At 39.0% G+C, this 25,325-nt stretch overlaps 1 protein-coding gene across 1 annotated transcript in view; it reads right to left on the bottom strand.

Moving 5' to 3' along the window:
- Positions 1-22,933, bottom strand: part of arhgef25a (Rho guanine nucleotide exchange factor (GEF) 25a) — a 155,719-nt gene extending 132,786 nt beyond the window's left edge. Inside the window, exons 1-2 of the mRNA XM_061986167.2 lie at positions 22,454-22,933; positions 18,683-18,794 (exon numbers count right to left, since the gene is read on the bottom strand). Coding sequence (XP_061842151.1) covers positions 18,683-18,794; positions 22,454-22,549 — 208 coding nt within the window. The 5' untranslated portion in view covers positions 22,550-22,933. The remainder of the gene's footprint in view (positions 1-18,682; positions 18,795-22,453) is intronic.
- Between the last annotated feature and the right edge of the window lie 2,392 nt (positions 22,934-25,325).

The raw sequence follows: 25,325 nt of genomic DNA, 5'->3' as shown, positions 1-25,325 counted from the left end.
AAAAATTTAAATAACGGCAATAATAATAAACAATTAAAAAAATGTTGTTTTATATTTTTGAAGACCTTTTTTTTTCCTTTTAAACTAATTGTACACCCATAGAGCGTGTGCTTTTTCTGTCATATTTTTTTGAATAAATTGTTAGCTAATTAAATGCAAAAATATTAGTGCAATACCTTTTTTGACAATTTTGACAATAAGTGCTTAAAGTACATTATGCTTTTTTGAAACCTTTACTTTGTTAGGGCAGTCAGGCCGCATGTTGTGTGCACAGCGCTGCTATTGTGAAGGGGAGAAGTATGCTGTTGTTCTGAGCTTCAAGGTATTAATTAAAAAAAAGAGAACGCCCCTCAAGTTGCGACTGTTGTCCTGTTTGTACTTTGATCCGACATTGATGATGTCGTTCACAACAACACACGCAGATGAGATGTGTTGTGGGTGTATGGATTGTTCTTTGTAGTTTAGTCGGGGTTTTAAGTTGAGTGTTTCGGGGATGAATGAACGGTCCCGGATTAATTTACCAAAGAAATGTGCCTTCTCGTCACAATTTCACTCACATTTATGTCAATTTCTGTGTTACGTTAAAACGGAAAATCATACGGCCTAACATTTTTGTTGAGTTTAATGATTATTAATTAGGCATTCTAGCGCTGTGTGAAATAAAAAGTAGCGACCATGGGGAGATCCCAAACTTCTAGCAGACAGGGTCTTTCTGTCACTCTTACGCCTACTCATCCGTTTCACCGTTAGACCCGAGGTCAAAATGGTTCAGAAGTTCAGAACACCTGATCTAATGTATGCAATGGTGGTTTGTTGCCTTATGAGTGCTTGCTAGACATGTGTTACTTTTCTTCTGCCTGGTACCTAATAAAGGGATCTCTTGCATGCACTTTGCCTACCTTCTTTGCATCCTGTGTATTCAAGAAATACTCGGCACACTTACCCGTGTAAAAATGTATCCAAGGAGGGGAACCTTAAACGATGGTTTCAATCAATCAATCAATGTTTATTTATATAGCCCGAAATCACAAGTGTCTCAAAGGGCTGCACAAGCCACAACGACATCCTCGGTTCAGATCCCACATAAGGGCAAGGAAAAACTTAACCCAGTGGGATGTCAATGAGAATGAAAATGAGAAACCTTGGAGAGGACCGCAGATGTGGGTGACCCCCCCCCCTCTAGGGGAGACCGGATGCAATGGACGTCAAGTGGGTCTAGCATAATATTGTGAAAGTCCAGTCCATAGTGGATCCAACATAATAGTGAGAGTCCAGTCCATAGTGGGGCTAGCAGAAGACCATCCCGAGCGGAGACGGGTCAGCAGCGCAGAGATGTCCCCAACCGATGCACAGCCGAGCGGTGCAGCCAGCACTTCATCCATGGCCACCGGACCTGTGCCCCCCCTTCCACAAGGGACAGGGGTGCAGAGCAGAAAAGAAAAGAAACGGCAGATCAACTGGTCCAAAAAGGGGGTCTATTTAAAGGCTAGTATACAAATGAGTTTTAAGATGGGACTTTAATGCTTCTACTGATGTAGCATCTCTAGCTGTTACCGGGAGGGCATTCCATAGTACTGGAGCCCGAATAGAAAACGCTCTATAGTCCGCAGACTTTTTTTGGGCTCTGGGAATCACTAATAAGCCGGAGTTCTTTGAACGCAGATTTCTTGCCGGGACATATGGTACAATACAATCGGCAAGATAGGATGGAGCTAGACCGTGTAGTATTTTATACGTAAGTAGTAAAACCTTAAAGTCACATCTTAAGTGCACAGGAAGCCAGTACAGGTGAGCCAGTATAGGCGTATTATGATCACAATTTCTTGTTCTTGTCAAAAGTCTAGCAGCCGCATTTCGTACCAACTGTAATCTTTTAATGCTAGACATAGGGAGACCCGAAAATAATACGTTACAGTAATCGAGACGAGACGTAACGAACGCATGAATAATGATCTCAGCATCGCTAGTGGACAAAATGGAACACATTTTTGCGATATTATGGAGATGAAAGAAGGCCGTTTTAGTAACACTCTTGATGTGTGACTCAAACGAGAGAGTTGGGTCGAAGATAATACCCAGATTTTTTACAGAGTCGCTTTGTGTAATTGTATGGTTGTCAAATGTTAAGGTGGTATTATTAAATAAATGTCGGTGTCTAGCAGGACCAATAATCAGCATTTCCGTTTTCTTGGCGTTGACTTGCAAGAAGTTAGCGGACATTCATTGTTTCATTTCATTCAGACACGCCTCCAGCTGACTACAATCCGGCGTGTGGGTCAGCTTTAGGGGCATGTAGAGTTGGGTGTCATCAGCATAACAGTGAAAACTAACACCGTATTTGCGTATGATGTCGCCTAGCGGCAGCATGTGAATTCTACAGAGTGCAGGGCCAAGAACCGAACCCTGAGGAACTCCGCACGTTACCTTAACATAGTCCGAGGTCACATTGTTATGGGAAACGCACTGCTGTCGGTAAGATAAGACTTAAACCAAGACAAGGCTAAGTCTGACATACCAATACGTGTTTTGATACGCTCTAATACAAACGTAAAATATTATGATTGACGGTATCGAAAGCAGGGCTAAGATCAAGAAGCAGCAACATAGATGACGCATCAGAATCCATCGTTAGCAGTAGATCATTAGTCATTTTTGCGAGGGCTGTCTCCGTAGAGTGATTTGCCCTGAAACCGGATTGAAAAAGGTTCACAGAGATTGTTAGACACTAAGTGTTCATTTAGCTGCTGTGCAACAATTTTTTCGAAGTAAACGGATGGTGGGACACCGGCCGGTAGTTTACCATGAGGTCAGGATCGAGGTTAGGTGTTTTGAGCAGAGGATGAATAACCGCTTTTTTGAATGCTAGGGGAACAGTGCCAGAGGAAATTGATAAGTTTATAATATTTAGCACTGATGGACCTAATAATACAAAAAGCTCCTTGATAAGTTTGCCAGGAAGTGGGTCAAGTAAACATGTTGTTTGTTTTATCCCATTTAAACGCCGTAGCAATTCCCCTAATGTTATTTCATCAAAAAGAGACAGACTATTTTGGAGGGCAGTATCCGTCGTATATACATTCGTATCTGTCTTAATAGAACCCAGTTGTAGCTGGGATGCGTTGTCTTTAATCTCCTTTCTAATGAGTTAAATGTATGTTCCCCATTCTTACAGTAGATTACTGCAAATGGAAAAATGGTACCACTAATGATTTTACGGAACATTTCTGGCAACTGCCCTGCCAGGTTTTTTACAGTGAAATCTATTGACTTTTTTAGAGATCAGCCTTGTGGACATGCCATCAATGATTGTACAGGCGGTATAGCTCGGTTGGTAGAGTGGCCGTGCCATCAACCTGAGGGTTGCAGGTTCGATCCTCGCTTCCGCCATCCTAGTCACTGCCGTTGTGTCCTTGAGCAAGACACTTTACCCACCTGCTCTCAGTGCCACCCACACTGGTTTAAATGTAACTTAGATATTGGGTTTTCACTATGTAAAGCGCTTTGAGTCACTAGAGAAAAGCGCTATATAAATATAATTCACTTCACTTCACTTCACTTCACTACAGCATGAAAGAGCTCGGTATAAATATGTATTAAATTTGGTAGCCACAACAAACAAAATGGCACAACGGGCCAAACTTGGCCCGCAGGCCCCACTTTGGGCACCCCAGGTTTAGAAGTTCCAATGTATTACAGCAGCATGTTGTGGTCTTCTTTTGTATAGAAATTGCAGGTTTTATTAGGTCTACGCTGACACAGACGTACCATGGTGAACCAAACTGAACCATACTGCTTAGACTGAGACAGCAACAGATAACAACAACTATTCTGAGGCCCAGACAGACCACTGATTTGCCCCCATAAAAAGATTACCACCTTTTCTTGCTATCTCTCCATTTCTTTGCTTGTAATGGATGTTTTGAGCGTCAGAGATTGAAGAGCTAATTTACCAGAGGGAATATTGAACAGCGCTGCTGAACATCTCCACTTGTCTGAGGCTGATATGGTTGCCAAACACAGTCCGAGCAGAGCTGTGCAGGTCCACAGACAATTGATTTGACAACAGAACATAGGTTTTCAAATCAAGGCAAGCTGGAACAAAGACACATCACAACTGCAGCTGCGGCTCAGAGGACGCTTGTTTTGAGCAGTCAACATTCATGTTAATTCCTTTTAAAGTACCATTGTAATAGAAAAACAAGTTGACTTTATATGCTTAATTGTGTTTCATTGTATCCATTAAACCGGGGGTGTCCAAACTTTTTGAGTCTCGGGCCGCATTGGGCTAAAACAATTTGGCTAGGGGGCCGAAAACCGACTCCATGTAAAGTAACATATATACTTTATATTCACACATATACAGTATACCTGTATAGCCTATGCAGGCTGAATAAATATTATATATACCGGTATGAATATTATATATATAATATATATATATATATATATATATATATATACATATATAATATGTATACGTATCTATGTATATATATAAATATATATACATATTATATATAAATATATACATATATACATAAGTATACATATATACATATATTACAACATACATATATACATATATGTATAAACACATATATACATATATATTAGAGATGTCCGATAAAATCAACATAAAAAACACAAGATACACTTACAATTAGTGCACCAACCCAAAAAACCTCCCTCCCCCATTTACACTCATTCACACTCATTCATACAAAAGGGTTGTTTCTTTCTGTTATTTATATTCTGGTTCCTACATTATATATCAATATATATCAATACAGTCTGCAGGGATACAGTCCGTAAGCACACATGATCGTGCGTGCTGCTGGTCCACTAATAGTACTAACCTTTAACAGTTAATTTTACTAATTTTCACTAATTACTAGTTTCAATGTAACTGTTTTTATATTGTTTTACTTTCTTTTTTATTCAAGAAAATGTTTTTAATTTATTTATCTTATTTTATAAAAAAAATTTAAAAGTACCTTATCTTCACCATACCTGGTTGTCCAAATTAGGCATAATAATGTGTTAATTCCACGACTGTATATATCGGTTAATATCGGTATCGGTTGATATCGGTATCGGTAATTAAAGAGTTGGACAATATCGGAATATCGGATATCGGCAAAAAGCCATTATCGGACATCCCTAATATATATATGTATATTTTTTTAATACATTTTTATATCCAAAGCGATATTTTCGAGGGTAATCGTCAATTCGCTGTTTTATGGATGCGCGTGCGGGCACACACACAAACAGTCACGCATTCATAAATACACACATTACGACCTTTTTATTTGCCACACAGCAGAGCGTTGATTGTGACGTGACAACATTCATTTGTATCAAAATAACACTTCAGATTGCATTGGTTAACTTATGAAAGACTGAACAACAACACATCAATCCATCCATCCATTTTCTACCGCTTATTCCCTTCGGGGTCGCGGGGGGCGCTGGAGCCTATCTCAGCTACAATCGGGCAGAAGGCGGTGTACACCCTGGACAAGTCGCCATCTCATCGCAGGGCCAACACAGATAGACAGACAACATTCACACACACTAGGGCCAATTTAGTGTTGCCAATCAACCTATCCCCAGGTGCATGTCTTTGGAGGTGGGAGGAAGCCGGAGTACCCGGAGGGAACCCACACAGTCACGGGGAGAACATGCAAACTCCACACAGAAAGTTCCCGAGCCCGGGATTGAACCCAGGACTACTCAGGACCTTCGTATTGTGAGGCAGACGCACTAACCCCTTTCCACCGTGCTGCCCTACACACAACAACACATAACGTCAACTAGTTCAACTTAACAACCCCCGCACATTAGACCCTGACAACAATGCAATATGAAGTATAAATTATGTAACATTGAATATTAAGAGTGTGGGAAAGTTCTACTCCTCCTACCTTTACTTCCCTGACAACCTCCTTAAAGTTTTGTAATCAATCAGAAATACCAAGCAGTTAAAATGCGGCAAACATGGATAAATGTGGAAATAATGTTTTGCGTAACACCCATCATGCATTGTAATGGACTTATAAATGTGTAATTTCAAGTGGTATATACGTGTTTTATAATGTCTACTATGTTCAATGAGCAGGAACTGTGTGACCGCGTGTTGACTTTGTTGGTTACAGTTAATTTACACCATGAGTGGGAGAAGTTGTGTGGATTGGGTCATATAAATTAATGCTCTGCTCAAGTCACTTTCAATTGAGGCTCATCATTATTGACCAGCGATTCTGACTCCACCCGCAAGGGGGCAGCAAGATTGCTCTGATCCATTTCACTGGGGGCAGAAAGTTTAGGCAATAAATACCACTCCACGGGCCAATCTTCTTGTTAAACTTGAGATGCCGCACTGAAGACTGCGGCGGGCCACACCTGGCTCGCGGGCCGTAGTTTGGACACCCCTGCAGTAAACCATATCCAATTGTATTTACAATCCGCAAAGTACATGAAAAAAACTGTCTAAAAATCAGAAAATGCCACAAATGCAGTCGGCCGTTTTAAATATTCCGCTTGAATGCTGTCGGCAATTTCCATAGATTCGGGGTCATATGACGTCACGAGAGCAACGCTTCTGCACTCTGGCCCTAACAGCAGATTAATTATACTGGAAATACACAAATATTGGAAAGAGGTGGGCTGTTTATCCTTCACAATCTCTATGTAAGACGAGAACACATATGTTTGGCTTTTTTTATGCATTCGAAATGGTAAATAACTAGCTGACAATTGAGTCAACAGATCGAGGGTCCTCTATTGTGCCCATAAAACCCTCTAAAATCAGAGAATTGATTTCAAAATCCTCCTGCTCACATATAAATCACTACATGGTCTAGGGCCGAAGTATATCACTGATATGCTCCCACTATATACTGTAAGCCCTCTAGATCACTAAGATCTTCTGAGACCAATCTGATAGCGGTTCCCAGAGTAAACTCAAATCAAGGGAGAGCATCATTCAGTCACTATGCAACAAATAGCTGGAATAAACTTCCTGAAGATGTCAGACTTTCCCCAACTCTGACTACTTTTAAAACTGGACTGAAAACGTTTATGTTCACCTTAGCTTTCAGCTAAATCTTTTAATCTTTTAACTTTTAACGTCTGCACTGTTTTTATTTTTATTGTCTGCATTTTAATTTTGCTTTTATTTTCTTTCATTTCACTTTGTTGTCTGTGAAGCACTTTGAGTCTGCCTTGTGTATGAAAAGTGCTATACAAATAAAGTTGCCTTGCCTTGCCTAAAAAACATCCAGAAACCGCCAACAATACTGAATTTACATGTTGTCACCTGAAAATCAACCAAATATGAGTGATATTCTTATTGTAAGCGCTAATGCAGAAGCCCTATTTTAACGTCGCATTGATGGCAAAGAGCTAATTCTAGCTTACGCTTCAATTGTTGACACATTGTGCCCCCAGCTGCATTTGCTTCATCTATAACTTGGTAAAAGTAAATTCTGGAATATAATTCATGCATCTCTCACCTGGTAGTCATACTTGCCAACCCTCCCGGATTTTCCGGGAGACTCCCGAAATTCAGAGCCTCTCCCGAAAACCTCCCGGGACAAATTTTCTCCCGAAAATCTCCCGAAATTCAGGCGGAGCTGGAGGCCACGTCCCCTCCAGCTCCATGCGGACCTGAGTGACGTGTTGACAGCCTGTTCTCACGTCCGCTTTACCACCATATAAACAGCTAATGATCGAGGGCGAGTTCTTGGTTTCTTATGTGGGTTTATTGTTAGGCAGTTTCATTAACGTCCTCCCAGCGCGGTAACAACACACAACAACAGCAGTCAAGTTTTCGTCCCCCGTAAAGCAGTTCGTCTGCAGTAAACAGCAATGTTGTGACACTTTTAAACAGGACAATACTGCCATCTACTGTACATGCATATGTGATCCACCCATAATGTGTCACATTTTTGTGTTGATTTATTTATTTTATTTTGTGGTTTGAATTCGTTTTTGGAGCTGTCATTACACATTTATCAGTATTCACATTGGTCAGTAGGGGGCAGTAGGGCGTTTCTTCCCAATTGAATGCTATCACGTGCAGACCGGAAGTGTCTTGTCATTCTGATGAGCGCGACCAGTCTGTGAACAATTGAAACGTCCTGTGTGCTTTTTCCTCCTGTATAACAGATTAGTTTTGGTGAATCAACTCACTGAATAATATCCATGTGATCTTTATAAGTTTAAATACACATTCTGATGGTGGAGCCTAACTCTAAAGTGTTTGTGAGTTGTAGTTTGTATTTGTGAATGAATCCAGTGCACAGCTGCAGTAATCAATACAAAAAGGCGACGTGAGTGCGCAATGTTTATATAGGAACTTCTGATCCTAATTCAGACTCCCAAATTAGAGCTCCCGTTTTCTTATTGATTTTATAATGTATATTTGTGTAATGTGTGTGTTCTGAAATAGTGACAGAGAATAGAACTAGGATGGACAATTCAACCCTTAACTCAACAATGAGTAGATGAGTGTTATGTGTGTGTAAATGTGTAAATAAATGAACACTGAAATTCAGGTATTTCTTTTATTTATTTATATATATATATATATATATATATACATATATATATATATATATATGTATACATATATATATATATATATATATATATATGTATACATATATATATATATATATGTAATAAAATATATATATATATATATATATATATATAGTATTTCTTATATATATATATATATATATATATCTTAACCACGCCCCCAACCACGCCCCCCGCCCCACCCCGACCACGCCCCCACTCCCGACCACGCCCCCACCCCTCCACCTCCCAAAATCGGAGGTCTCAAGGTTGGCAAGTATGCCTGGTAGTAGACAAATGTGGCCATGGACGGAGAGGCTGGTCAACTTTGACATCCCCCGAGACAGCAAAAAAAAAAAAAAAAAAAACCTTGTTGGGGCAACGTTTTTAACCTTTTGTGAGGATTGTGATTTATTCTTCATCAAAACGGGATAATGAGAGCGTCCCATTGGTCGGCATCCGAGCAAGAGCTGACATTGTACAGTAAGTGTTTGTCGTAGTAAGGTTCATTATGGTTAGTTTGTGTTTAGCACCTAGCAATGCTGCTGATGCCATAGTGTTTCAATAAAGCTGCATCCGTTTAGCGCTTGGCTTTTAAGACTTATTACTCACCCTCCTTGTGTTTAGGCTCAAAAATACAAGGTTCCGGATCATAATTGTTGCCAAAGGAAATCATTGGCTCTCACAAAGTCTGCATGATTAGCATTGTTGTTGGGGATCTGTGCTTCCTCCCTCTACGTCACGGATCATGGACTTGATGGCTCATTATCTCTCAAAATGGCTCGGGAATCTCTGTGAGATTTTTACTATTCTGATCATATTTATTTACTCGCAAACTTTGGAAGTCTTTTGGTGTCATAAATCAGATCGCTTCAATATAGAGGCAACTTGTTTTTCCATTGTACTGATACTTTGAAGCTGGCAAAGTGTACTTTTAGAGTACACCCAGTAGGGGGCGTTAGTAGCTGACAGACACCAAGTCTGCATAATGGAGCTACTTGATCATCAGTGCTGCACACAAAAGTGCTCCCATTGTTTGTACAAGCATCATTAATCACATTAACGACAACTTTGACCTGAAAGCGTTGTGTTTGATACTCATGAAAATAATCTTATCAGTCAACAACACAAAGTGAAAAACAGCAGCAATCATCAGAAAAGGCCCTGGGGGACACGTGCAAAGCTGTGAAGATTCACATAAATATGGGAGGGGGGCTTTTTATTCTCCCAACTTCAAGGGAGGAGAAGGGAATGAGAGGTGAGCATTAACACCCATTCATCTGTCTGCATATCCCACATGACACAGACATACACACACACACACACACGAACACACACACACTGCAGATGATTCATCTGCGTGTGCAAGTGCATGCGTGTGTCGGCAGTGTGATAGCCCCTATAAACCAAAACTTCCACATTCAGAATGGCCCTTTCTCTCCATCGGGTTACATAACATTTGTTTGGTCAGGAGACACTCAATCACATACACTAAACTGACTAGTGAATGTGATTAAGTCGTGAGGATAACTTAAATAGCCAATCCAATCCAATCCACTTTATTTATATAGCACATTTAAACAACAAAAAATGTTTCCAAAGTGCTGCACAAAAATATTAAAAACAAGATTCAAATACTATCCTTAGCTCCACCAATGACTGAATAAAAATAGAATAAATCAATATAAAATCAATACAAAAACAATATAAAATAAATATGATTGTAAACTATTTTAAAGGGTAAAACCAATTAAAACAATAAATAGAAATAAAAATGTAAAAACACAGAGGACCACACAACTCACATAGTGTTAAAAGCCAGAGAATAAAAGTGGGTCTTAAGTAGGGCTGCAACAACTAATCGATTAAATCGATTAAAATCGATTATAAAAATAGTTGCCGATTAATTTAGTCATCGATTCGTTGGATCTATGGTATGCGCATGCGCAGAGGCAATTTTTAATTTTAATTTTTTTTTTAATTTTTATAAACCTTTATTTATAAACTGCGACATGTACAGACAGCTGAGAAACGATAATCAAAATAAGTATGGTGCCAGTATGCTGTTTTTTTTTTCAATAAAATACTGGAAAGGGTAGAAATGTAGTTTGTCTCTTTTATCCGATTATTAATTGATTAATCGAAGTAATAATCGACAGATTATTCGATTACCAAATTAATCGTTAGTCGCAGCCCTAGTCTTAAAACGAGACTTAAAACACTACACTGTGGGAACAGTTCGAACATGGAGAGGCAGAATGTTCCAGAGCTTAGGGCTGACCACAGAGAAGGCCCTGTCTCCCCTGGTTTTAAGTCTCGTCTTGGGAACCACGAGCTGGAGCTGGCTCTCAGACCTCAGAGCGCGCACAGGAGTGTAAATTTGGATGAGGTCCGAGATATAATGAGGTGCCAGTTCATGCTAAGCTTTGAAACCAAACAGCAAAATTTTAAAATAGACAATAGTTGCTTCTCCTAAAGTAACTCTTGGAATGCATATTTACAACGTCCTTTTTTAAAACACGCTGTTCAGGCAATGATGCTAATGATTTGATAATACATAAATCTAGTAACCGTATTCTCTTTTCAAAAAATATACAGCAGTAGCGTCAATTCCCCAACCCTGCACTGACATTAGCCACTCCTGAGTCCATCAACTGGCTGAAATCCTGCCAAAATATGCTCACACACACTTTATCCTTCTCCGACTCCCTTGCCTTTTCTCCTTCTGCCCCATGTTGTCTTCCTTCATCTCTAAGCTAAGAGCCAATTAAGGAAAACCAGCATCCTGGTCAGTTTGACATGAGGGGCCAGCTTTTGGCTAACATCCCACTGAGAAGCCAGAGTCACTGTTGTGTTCTCTTCTTTACTGAACTGTCTGGAAAGAGGTTACATTTTTGTAGGCCAGCATGCATTCAGGGAGTGAGATGGGTGGGTCACAGCAGGTAGGGATGATGCTCGAAACCGGTTTTCCCGGTTGTTCGATAAGAAAAGAACCGAGTCCTCGGACTCGAATCCCTTTTTGAGAACCGGTACCCGTTATCGAGACACTATAGTAAAGAAAAAGTGTTGGTTCTTTATTCGAATCCCTGGGAACGAATCCCGTCCCGACAAGAAATGCCCCGTGGGACATCACAAGAAATGACGTCACGTAGCTCAGTCATTAGGCGCAGATGGGGAAAGCAGGGAAAAAAAGGACCGGAAAAAGCGCTCCAAGGCATGGCTTCATTTCACCAAAAAAAACGAGGAAGCGGCAATATGCAATTATTGCCAGGCTTCGCTCTCGTGTAAGGGGAGGAAGCACAACAAGCGTGTCGTGTCTTCGACACGTGTTGAAGCAGCGGCAGAGATGACAAAGAATGCCCCTCTTCTTCTGCCAGCTGCCCAAGTCCCCGCTACAGTGACGGTGACGCCGGTGAGTAACTAACGAAAACTGTTGCCGGTTAATTTCCATATCTGCTCACTTGTAGTAACGTTACCTCTTATGTCAACCAGGACTGCAGTAATGTTAGCTAGACTAACGTTACCTAAGCAAAGTCAGTGGCTAACGGTAACGTTAACGTGAGCCTTTTTGTATGTGTCTGATAACGTTAACGTTATCTTGTAGCCTACACCACGACAGAGTTTGCAAGTCTGTCTAATAAACTAGTGCTTTCTTTATTTCTTTAGTTTATTTGGAACATGAACACACTTACAGTATAATACATCACAGTTTCATATCATTTCACTTTACAGGAGTAGGAAGAAGTAAAGCTTATTTAATCCTACCCCTTTCCCATTTCATTGTGTTTACGAATATATACATAATTTACTGACCTTTTTATAATAAAATATCTGTGAATTAGTATATACAACAGATTTGTAATATGTAATTAATAAATTCAGTCATTATTAATATACTGAGATGAAGAATATCTTATTTTCAATAAGGTTGAAAGTATTTCTCATAATTCTTCTTCTTTGTACTTTGTAAGCACTATTCATTTGAACAACCTCTTAAACTTCAGTACAATGTTTAACTTCTTTACTTAATCCATTCCATCATTTAATTCCACATCATTTTAGCTGTTTGCAATTTTACCAAATCATCGAACTTTAATATTTTTGACTCAATAAATAAAGTGTTTGTATGTTCTCTATATCCAACATTATGTATCACTCTAATTATTTTTTTTGTAACACGGTTAACGAATGTAGCGCACATTTGTAGTTAGTTCCCCACATTTCTGCACAATAACTCAGATATGGTAATACTAGAGTAGCGAGCAGTAGAGAATGTGAAGTGATTTGTTAAACCAAATATTGTGTGTTTTTTTTCCATATACAACAACCTATCTGGACTCGATAAGAGAATCGATAAGGAATCGGTTCGATAAGAGGATTCGATAATAGACTCGAACTCGATAATTTCTTATCAAACATCATCCTTAACAGCAGGTGATTCCCACCACACTCTGCACACCAGATTCATGAACCTCCTGCAAAGTTGTCAGCCTTAAATTTAAAAAATATATATATTTTTTGTTGATGACTTTTAGCTCATATTACTGACATCTTACCAAAAAAGTTCAATTTCCTAGTGAAGGTCTTTGCTTGAACCTTTAAGGCGGAAGTGTCCAAACATTTTTTCACTGAGGGCCACATACATAAAACTCAAAGGATGCGGCAGCCATGGTGATATAATTCACTTCTCTTTAATCTACTATATTTGTTTAGCGTTGTCAAAAATAACAACTTAACTCATGTGATTATTCACAAAAAAGTATGGCATTAATCATGTATCTATGCAGATTAATCACGCAATTTATTTTGACTGCATATGCTCTTTTACCTTAACCGTAGATGGTTACCTGAAAGGTTAAGTAGTCAGTGATCAGGTCAATGCATACGTCAGAGCAAAGATGAGTGAGGAGACTCCGGCTGGTGTGCTCGCTGGCAAAATAAATTCCTAAATAAACCCTGAAAGGACTTTATATAAAACTTTTAACCAGTTTTGAGCAAATAAATGACATGCATTCATTAAAAACATTTAGAAAACGTTCCTGTATGACATTCTGACAATAACATTTAATTTGGAGTCCAAATTTTGGGCTCTTTTTTAGGTTAATTTAAATTCTGCAAGGGATTAATAAACTGTGATTAATCATGATTAGTCGAAATTTAAAAGTGTGATTAATCTGATTAAAAAATTTTATTATGTGACAGCACTATTCTAAATCCGCTCCAGCGTAGGTCAAGAAATACTAATCTCTTAAATTAATTAAAACAATTATAAAAATAATAATGGATTCAATTTGAATAGCGCTTTTCTAGACACTCAAAGCACTTCACAGAGAACTGATGATCCATCATTCATTCCATCCACATTTACATGCTGATGGTGGTAAGCTACATTTGTAGCCACAGCTACCCTGGGGTAGACTGACAGCTGCCGATTTGCGCCCACAGCCCAAGGACACTACGACAGTGACTAGGATGGCAGAAGCTGGAATCAAACCTGGAACCCTTAAGTTGCTGACACGGCTGCTCTACCATCTGAGCCACACATCCCAATTGTTATGGTTAGTGTGATATCTTGTTCAAACATTTATTATTTCATTTTTGTCTCTGTTTAGCGTGGCCCTAATTCTCTTTCATAATTAAAGGAATATTCCTTTAAAATAAATAAAAATTGAGCTGTGCCAATGGTTCCCAGTCGAACTTTGGACACTGGAGTGAGTCGAAGCCAATCTGTGTGTGTCTAACAGCAGAATCGTAGTCGCATTGATAAAAAAAAATGTTTTGTATGACCACCTTGTCTCCTCAAATATTTCACAAACACATTGAATGCAAATATCATCTGGCTCAATGCCTGGTCGGGAAATAAATGATAGAGGTATGAACCACTGGGACCTCAGAGCTCATGGCTCAGACCATGGCCGATGTCAAAGAAAGAAATCTAAGATTGTTGAGAAACTTAATGGAATGACATGATTCATTCAATGCATACACAGAATATAACCATGCCCCTCTATGAGATAAAGCTTATAGTTCAACTTTCTGGACCTTCCAATGCAATGTGTGAGCTTCAGGTTGATCACTACCCATTTAAGGTCACATGCACAGTTTATTCCCAAGAGTGGCCTCTGCAAATGACAGTCCTTGGATGTCCACTCTCCCACTGTCTGGCTAAACGTGATATAAAGGATTTCATACATATTCTGCTCACTTCACCGCTTTTTACTGTGAAATGTTAGTCATGTCGTACTGTATATTAGAAAGTGACTTAAACTGGATGAGCAAGACAAAGCATTCTGAGTACAACTAATAGTGTCATGATCCCACATGACGGTTTTGGACTTGCCAAGATTTCCTTGTGTTTTTCCTGTGTTTGCTGTTTTTCTGTTGCAGTGCTCTCTCGCCCTCCTATGTTGCTACACACTGGTCTCGTTTTAGTGATGAGGAAACTCACCTGCCTCGAATCAATAATCAGAAGGATGTACTTGACAGCCTCGCTTCAATTAAGTTACTATTTTACCGACATGTTGTCAACTGTTTCTGCATCCTGGGGTCACGTCAACAACCGACAGGCAACATCGTGACACATAGACTAGAATATGCTGAGTACTTTATCTGCATGTGTACACTATTGTGGGCCAAACACTGGTCCAAGCTTTACAGCTTCACAAAAAATCCTGGCAGGATTTGAAGAAAATATGATCAGGAGTTCTGTGCACTTAGACAATATTGCAGGTTTAAAAGACCACCGCCGAGGTAAAAAAGAAGCAAAGATAAGTGGCGCACCTCCAAAAGCGCGCCAGGATCTCGACCTCTCGCCTGGACACGGACTTTGACGCCTCGCTATTGGCCCCGACTTCCTGCCTGTTCTCACGGATCTCCGAGCAAGCCTGCTCCTCTTGGACTTTTGCCTCTCGCTCAACACTTCTGGTAACACACTACAGTTAATTTTTACACATAGTCGCACACCACATACATAGTTTGGAGTATTTACACACTTCATTTATTTTTTATATATATTATAATATTGTAGAACTGTAGAACTATATATACAGTATATAAATAAACAGAGTTAAACGACGTCCCTGTTGTCTGTGCCGTCATCTTCCCCTGTACAAACCGTAACAATATAGTGTTTCAATAAAGCTGCACTCGGCTTCTTAAACTTATTGCTCATCCTCCTTGTGTATTCGGGCTCCAAAATAAAAGGTTCCGGATCATAATCGTTGTTGGCTCTCACAAAGTCTGCTTGATTAGCTTTGTTGTTGATGGGCAAGGGATCTGTGGTTGCTACTTCTACATCACGGATCACATGACTGGCTTGCTTATTAACTCTCAAAATGGGTTGGGAATCTTTGTGAGATTTTAACTATTTTGATTGTATCTATTTACTCGCAAACTTTGGAAGTCTTTTGGTGTCATAAATCAGATAAATATGATAATAGCTTTAACCTGAATGGATTAAGTACAGAAGAGGAACAATGTACTATCATGAAAAAAAAAACTGTTCAAACTACAGCTGTTTACAAAGTACAAAGAAGAAGAATACTGGTAAATATCTTGAACTTGAGTTAAAAAAAGAGAAATATTATTCATCTCATAAGTGACTTACCTAGTTGTGAAGAAAACTGTTGTATTAACATTACACCGATTGTAATGTGTAAAATGTTTGAAATGTGTACATACAGAGTACAGGGAGTGAACATATGTGTAAGTAATTGATATGAAGTGGAAAACGGGTATGATTAAGTAAGCATTGCTTTTTCCTACTCCTTTTTGGACATGTAAATAAAATGTAAAAATGTGATGCATCATTTTGAAATTACGTTCTAATAAATCCAATCTGAATCTGAATAAAGAGGTAACTTTTTTTCCACTTTGCTGGTACTTTAAGATTATAAAAATGTCTAATGGGGCGAAGAAACTGTCTCACTCAACTGGAGGGTGTCATGATCTTCTTTTTGTTGCAGTGCCTTGTTTCTGGGTCACAGGGCATAGCCAACTGCACGCACACCTCACACCTAATTTCCTCCTGACTACTTAGGCGCCAGTATACTCCTGATGGTTCCCTCGTGTATAATCTCCTCTGCTTTGGCTCCACTCACGCTTTTCATTCCTGGCGTTGCGTTGTAGTGTTAACTGTTAACTTCCCCACACCTTCTGTGTGCGATTTCTGTTTGTCACACCTTATATGTGCATCCTTAGTTATTTTTTCGTAACTCCTTTTTTAATGCTATTTTTGTTATTATATTTATTTATTTTTCTGCTATGCATTGGTCCTACTCCAGCTAAGCCGATTGTGACAGAGAGGGCTGAATGTGGGGGGGTCGAAGAAGACCGCCTCCTGAAACGGCTTGTTTTCATCATAATATGACCCCTTGAAGTAGAAATGGCTGAATTTGCACATTTCCCAATCAAATACTGGGCAGAAACCAGAGGTGAAGCAATGCACAACCCTCACAAACCGGGTTCCGTGGCGCATGGCTGTTTTAGTTTCTCAGCATGTCACTAATATACTTTTAACAGTTAATTATTATTATACAAAATGACTTTGGACAGCGCATGTGATATCTTTATTGTAAGTGTGTGACATTGTTATTCATGCTGATCTGTCTTTACAGAGAAAAATACAGTAATAAGGTGAGAAAGACAGTAGTGTGTCACACCCCTAAATCTGAGCCCAAAGAAGTCAATGAATTTCACGAAAGAACATATTGACGCATCTAGTTATGATGGCCTTGTAATGATATACATATGCAATTTTCATAAATAGTACATGCAATCCAGCTTTAAGTAGAAGTTACAATATTATAGTTTAAATTTAAAACATTTTTTAAGCATCATGTAAAAATTAAATGTGTATTAAATATGTATTGATTTAAATTTAATGCAACCCTGCAAAATTGATACCTTATAACGGATCATGTAGCATTGTGCAAAAGCTTTTGAAAAGTTCTCCAATATCATCATCTGAAAAGCTTTTAAACCATAAGAAGAAAACACGACAAAACCAAGACATGTTTATCGTATTTATAGGGAGAGCTGCAGTTAAACTCTAATAATCCAGTTAATACAGTGCTTAACATTTCTGTCCAATTCCAGAGTATATTTGCACAATAATATGCAGCAATGGAAGTTCAAAAATGAACAGCTCTAAGGGTCTGCATCTTGTTATTGTGGTCTGGTTGCCTTCCTGCCTTGTGTTTCACTAATTTCCCATCCAGAGGAAATTGGGCATATGCAAAAACATTCAAAGAGAGGACTTTCTTGAGGGTTGGGGAAAATAAGTTTCCTTTAGGTCACATTCATTTTACATAGGTCTAAAAACACTTTTGTGTTTCTTTTTCTAAGTTAAGATTGGACAGCTTTAACAGCACACGCCATCCAAATCACGCCATTACTGATACAGATACTGACAGCTTCCTCTGACCCCATGCATACCCCGCTTCTCTTGCACCTCTTTGGTACACCCTGTACTGATCTCCATGACAGTTAGTGGCCTGACCACAAGGTCCAACTTAAACTGAGATCCGGCTACAAAGCTCCTTTTGTTGAACTGCACTCAAGCAAAATGAAAAGGCACGCAAATGTTAATAAACGCAATAGTGTTGCAGTTTTAAGGCAAAGGGAGTCTTGTTTTCTGGCTGCACCTGGAACATTGAGCATGCACTCTTATTTATGGTAAATTACGGCTAAAAGAGCTAGTGTTAATTGAGGGTGCGCTATTAAGAATGGCTGATGTTTTTGCAGGCAACATGAGATATGGGGGCTTAGATGTTTTGGGTGGACTCAACACAAAAACCCAAGGAAAATGTTCATACTAACAAACACACCCATGAACATACATACAATAAGTGGCTCATAGGGCACATCTTGTTTGTTGTTTTGTACCTAGAATGAATAAATAATGACTCATAAACACCAGTGAGTGCACTCATAGTACATGGAGAGCTGCTGAGCAGAATGTCTTACAACTCTGTCATGTCAGAAAGCCAAGTTTGCAAGTTTCGGTAGGGCGAGACGCTGACTGGTTTGGTGAGAACCAATGTTTAAACAAGGCATTGTGGGTTTTGTCATGGTCTGTGGAGCTTTCAGGTCCTACCTGTTCCTTCTGTGGGCTGCTCCCAGTCCAGTCCCTCGGGTGCCCAGTGGCCATGGTTAGGCCCCCTTTCCACTTCACTTGATGGGAGGTCCACCTCGCCACCCTCTGAGAGCTACACACAGAGATGCCTTTGTCAGATGGAGTCCTGCTCTCAGGACGGAAGTCTTGGTAAGATTTTAGAGTGATTATAGTCAACCACAAAAACCTAACACTTTGCAGTAGTATTTTTCCATAATGTCTTGCACAGCTTTTCTCCTTTCCATTACACAATGAGCAAGAATTCAATGGAAAATTGTTGAGGTATAACATTTACCACTCAGTTTGGGGATGACTGGTCTTCAGCCAGAAGTTTCAGTCAAAAGCCAAACCAAGCATCACCAGACCTCACTACAACGTAGTGTCTGGCAGATGTGGTTTTAATATATGAAAATAAATATTGTAAGGCAAAACATCTTTATAAGCAGAACCCAAATGGACTCTCTGTACAGTATTATAATACCAGATGCCTCCTTGTAACCATTATTATGTCATCATGAAATATGTATGTTGTCTTTTACAGGGCAAGGAATCATATTTAAGAACCAAGTTTGAACACTTCTTACTGTAATACAAAACAATTATTTCTCTAAGCCAGCTAGAAAAAAAAATGGTCATTTTGGAAAGTGTTTAATTAAACATATTGAAACTACAGTGGTTCCTCAACTTAAGAGTGCCGTAACTTAAGATTGTTTTTGAGATAAGAGCAGTCTTTCAGCTTATTGTTATGCTTTAAATTGTAGGCAAAAATGTAAGTTGGCTTAGCAAATGTCACCGTGAACCCCATAACATCCAACCAAAACATCAGGTCTTACTTGCTAGCATTAACTTATAGTTCAAAATGAATATAACTTTGTTTTTCCAACCATAGGAAGGAAGGAACTGTTTGTGAAGGACAGTGCTGAGAAGAAGAAGTGGATGATATTCATGGTAATTAGAGAAATAGATGTTCAAAAACATGAGAGAGCGTACAGCAGACTTGGCAAATCAGTTCGAGCATAGCACTTGCTCGTATGCACCATACTGAAGCAGAATTAGTCTAATGCCAGCCAAGAATGTTATAGTAATATATACTGAACAAAAATATAAACGCAACACTTTTGTTTTCGCTCCCATTTGTCATGAGTAAATGTTTTACTGTATACACAAAAGACCTATTCCTCTCAAATATTATTGACAAATCTGTCTAGATCTGTGTTAGTGAGCACTTTTTCTTTGCCAAGATAATCTATCCCACCTCACAGCTGTGACATATCAAGATGCTGATTAAACAGCATATTTAATGTACAGGCAAGCCTTAGGATGCCCACAATAAAAGTCCACCTTGAAATGTGTAGTTTTGCTTTATTGGAGGTCTAGGAGGGTCAGAAAAGCAGTCAGCATCTGGTGTAACCACCATTTGCCTCATGCAATGCAACACATCTCCTTCGCATAGTTAATCAGGTTGTTGATTGTGGCCCGTGGAATGTTGCTTCACTCTTCTTCAATGGCTTTGCGAAGTTGCTGGATATTGGCAGGAACTGGAACACGCTGTCGTATACGCCGATTCACAGCATACCAAACATGCTCAATGGGTCACATGTCCGGTGTGGCCAGGCAAGAACTGGGATTTTTTTTTTAGCTTCCAGGAATTGTTTACAGATCCTTACAACATGGGGCCGTGCATTGTCATGCTGCAACATGAGGTAAATAGTCTCGGGTGAATAGCACAACAATGGGCCTCAGGATCCCGTCACGATATCTCTGTGCATTCAAAATGCCATCAATAAAATGCACTTGCGTTCGTTGTCCATAAAATATGCCTGCCCATACCATAACCCCACCCCCACCATGGGCCACTCGATTCACAACGTTGACACAAGCAAACCGCTCTCCCACACAACGCCACACATGCAGTCTGCCATCTGCCCTGAATATTGAAAACCGAAATTCATCCGTGAAGAGAAAACCTCTCCAACGTGCCAGACGCCATCGAATGTGAGCATTTGCCCACTCAAGTCAGTTACGTTGGCAAACTACAGTCAGGTAGAGACCCAGATGAGGAGGAGGAACATGCAGATGAGCTTCCCTAAGACGGTCTCTCACAGTTGGTGCAGAAATTATTTGGTTATGCAAACCAATTGTTGCAGCAGCTGTCCAAGTGGCTGCTCTCAGAAGATCATAGAGGTGCACCTGCTGGACGTGGAGATCCTGTGCTGGTGTGATTACACTTGATCTGCGGTTGTGAGGCCGGTTGGATGTACTGCCAAATTCTCTGAAACACCTTTGGAGACCGCTTATGATAGAGAAATAAACATTCAATTCAGGGGCAACAGCTCTGGTGGACATTCCTACAGTCAGCATGGCAACTGCATGCTCCCTCAAAACTTGCCACATTTGTGGCATTGTGCTGTGTGATAAAACTGCACATTTCAGAGTAGCCTTTTATTGTGTGCAATAATCATGCTGTTTAATCAGTATCTTGATATGCCACTCCTGTGAGGTGGGATGGATTATCTTGGCAAATAAGTGCTCACTAAAACAGATTCAGACAGATTTGTGAACAATATTTGAGAGGATTAGGTCGTTGTATTTAGTAAAAGTTTTAGATCTTTGAGTTCAACTCATTAAAAATGGGGGCAAAACCAAAAGTGTTGTGTTTATGTTTGTTCACTGTATAAACGGCAGGCATTTATCGATGAAAATATGGAGAAGCTGCTGATGGTGTGTTTGATAGAGAAGCTGTTTGAAGGAACATTTATCTCTCCAATGTAAATTCTGTACATTAAGATTACATTACTTAAAACAACTGGCACAGTTGTTTGTAGTACATTTGATTGTATTGTTTTTATACAAGATTTTTAAACATCTATCCATCCATCCATTTTCTACATGTTATTTTTAAAAGGCATGTTACATGTGTGCTGTTTTTGGGTGGGAGGCAAGCATCAATTAAATTGATTTTAATCAATTTAAATGAGTGAAGTGGATTTGAGATACAAGTGTTTTTGAGTTGAGAGCTTTGCAACAAAACCAATTAAGCTCGATAATTGAGGTACCATTTCAAATACATTCTCATCATTAAAATTCAAATAAAGTATTAACATACTACAATAATACTGCCATTTTGTTGAATGAATGTTGAAGTCATTAAATATGACTTCTATATGGTCACATTATTTGATTGTAACTCATGTTTCGTAAGATTAAATAATAAATTACACCCAGAAAAAAAAGAGAAACTAGTCTGTTTGTTTTAGTTTCATTGGTGAGTTTCAGTGTGACATAAAATCAACAAGACCAAAAAATAAAGATATGGTAAGTGCATAAGCAATGAATTAGATTTTTGTGCTTCACAAACAGTAAAAAAAAAAAACAATGTCCTTCAGATTGCCTCAGGAATATAATAATGCTTTCACTGAAGAACCAATCAATACACAAATGGCTTTCCACCCATCCATTCATGCATATTTGCAGTAGTGCTTACCCTGTTCAGGGTCTCAGGAAAGCTGCATGGAGCCAATTCCAGTTGAGTGAGATTGGAGTTAAAGATCTCGTTCGACAACCATTTCCACGCAATTTAAAGTCTTCAATTAACCAAACATGCATGTTTTTGGACTATTTGGGAGCAAACCAAAGAGGAAATCCTATCTAGAAAACTTTACAGACAGGTCTGTTCTTTCTCGCCGTGTGGCTAATGTGCTAACTACACGCACCAAAGTGCAACAGAGTGGCGTACTCCACTTCACAACTCACCCACTGTTGATTGGGCATCACCACAGAAGTAAGCATGTCAGCCATGGCTCCTAACATCTGGTCAGTGCGTCCCTGATTTTTCTGAAGTGCCTTCATCCCTTCAGTCTTTTCCCAAAACAATTTGATCACCAAGAATCAACCTCCTTTTTTAGTGTAGATCGTGTCCCTCTCTTTCTCTTCCTTCAGCGTTTTTGTCTTGGTGTCAATGGAGTCTCTGTGTGAATCTGCAGCTCCATGCAAGGACTTCATGAAAAAGATTGATTGGTTCTGGAAGACGATCAGGGTATGTGCACTTGAGCTCCTGTTCCGTTCAACGCGCACATGTGTGAGCTGTGAGAGTCCAGGTCCAGCTTATAATAAAAGCCTCCTGTGCAAACGTGCATGAAAGATTTATTCAGGCTTTCTTTTTTGTCTGTATTCCCCTTGTGAGGTTTTGCTGACAAACTGTCCTATCCTTCTGTCTTGATGTCCAACTGGTGAGACTCATCGCCCTCTCTGGAATCCTCCCGTCTAGTTCTTTATTGGCTGCACAAGATCACTACTCCTTCCCCCAAATCTCTCCTCCCTTCATCTTTCCTTCCCCTTTATTTTTTCCCTCCTTGACTTCACCACCTGTGAAGGTTTTCCTGTGTACCAAAATATACTTAAAACTGTCCCATATATCTTCTTGTCTTTCTTTGAACAACCCCCCCACCTTTTCCCTCTCCACAACTTTGTCCAAGACTCAGGCAGTGTGACACATAGAGTGTGTGTGAACTGCTCGGCGGCAGGGGCAGCCCCAAATAAGGAATGAACACGCGGCTACTGAAGCCCAACTATTTATGAGACGCCGGTATCATCAATTACACAGATATCTCACTCGCCGTCTTTAAAAGCTCACGTGCTTAACGTGCTGATTAGCAATGCTCTATTGCTATAGTTGAAAAAGATTTAAATGAAAACCACCTGTTCAAAACCTCAGAAGTCAGAAGTGTGAGCTTGTGTTTCCATTACAGACATTGTGAAATGTTGTCAACGGTAATGTTTTTGGGTAAAACTAAGTATTAAAGTCTCTCTGTACTGGGAATAAACATAACATGCCGCAGTAACTTCACTAACTGTCGTTAAAACCACAAACGATCACTGTTCTGGCATGAGTGTCTAATATGATTACTTAAGTCTCACTGCTGTTCTCAATAAAGTGTTCTTTCCAAAGGAGCACATTAAACCCCACTTCATTCCTTCGGTGACAAATACATAATTTGAAACGAGTCACATATTTTAGAATAAGAGGACTACAATCTATAATTGTTGGCCATTTTTTCTGGACAAGCTAACCCCACAAATGAATATTCAAATTGCAGACAAAAATTATTTTTTTACCATTTTCTTTTTTATTTTATTGTATTTATTTTTTATATTTTTATTTATTTTTCTATTTTATTTTATTTATTTTTTTGTCCTGTCCAGCTTCTCGGGCAAATCATATAGTTGATGTAGATGCCCATATCGGCTGTTCAGATTTACTTTACAAAAGAGAAGTGTAGGATACTTCTCTTGTTGCCTTATTTGTGTTTGACTTTATTAAATGTATTTATATCATCATTTGGTGCAGCCGGGCCAGAGCAGGAGGGGATAGAAAGAGAAAAAAAGGAAGACTTAGGGGGAAATTGTGGGGACAAGAGGGGGATTAGACAGAGAGACAAAAACAACAACAGCAAACACAACAACAACAATAGAGCAACATCAGCAAATACGACATGTACAAATATGATGGTAAGAGTGATAGCAAATAAGCAGTTAGCGAAAATAAAAAATAATACAGAAATGACAATGAGCATTATTACACTACAAATGGATCAATACAAATACCAATAGAAATAGCGCTATTGATAATGAACAATACCAATAATTTACCTCTATTATCAACAATACAGTTGTTCAAATGCAACAATACATATACGTAATGATAACTTGCGATACGAAAGAATGCAGAAAAATGGAGGGGAAGAAAGAGAAGCAACCTACATTTTTTTACCATTTTCTTGTGAAATACCGATCAATTGATAAAGTTGAATGAAAGTTAATTTCATTCATATATTCATTTATTTCAGGCAATGACACAAAAAAGTACAAGGTCGATAACACATATGATGCAAAAGGTAATGTATGTAAGCATGATGATCCAGTTTTGCCTGAAAGGGAGTGAGAAGAAGATAATTTATTTAATCCCACCCTCAGTTCTCCATTCAGTGATTAATACATTGAGCTTCACTGTTACTTTGTTGAAGGATTATAATACAAATGTTGTATCATGGTGGCATTACCGCAGGTAACAATAATTATTACGCTGTAACAATAATTTGTAGCAACAATGTAGGAATAATGAACAATACCAACAATGGTAATGGACAAAATACAAACAATGGTAATAGACAATATACTGTACCAATAATGGTAAGGAAACATTGAGCACACGTTAACACTATGAGACAGAGTACAACAACAAGTCAAATTAAATACCCTCATCTCTATATTTTAACCAGACTCAATGTTTGTATAACAGTTTAAATCGATTATTAGTTTGGCATTGCTTGTGTTGTAAGTCCAGTTTGCTCCAGAGTTTTACTCTGTATACAGACACACAAAAACGTTTACGAATGGTTTGAGCTCTCGGCAATGAGAAATATCCAAAACCTCTCAAGTTATGAGCCTGCACTTGTGTTATAAAAAAACGTTGTAGGTTAGGCGCCAATAATTTCTCAAATGCTTTATATAAGATTATTGATGTTGTTGCGCTTGCAACGCAAAAACAAGACAACTTGAAATAGCTTTGACACACAAACATGTGCGCAGTTTATTTACACAAAGAGCAGAAGTATATTTTTTCATG

This window comes from Nerophis lumbriciformis, linkage group LG01, assembly GCF_033978685.3.
Source record: "Nerophis lumbriciformis linkage group LG01, RoL_Nlum_v2.1, whole genome shotgun sequence".
NCBI classification, from domain to species: domain Eukaryota; kingdom Metazoa; phylum Chordata; class Actinopteri; order Syngnathiformes; family Syngnathidae; genus Nerophis; species Nerophis lumbriciformis.
Note: the sequence above shows the minus strand (reverse complement) of the source record. Positions and strands in the feature narration are given on the sequence as shown.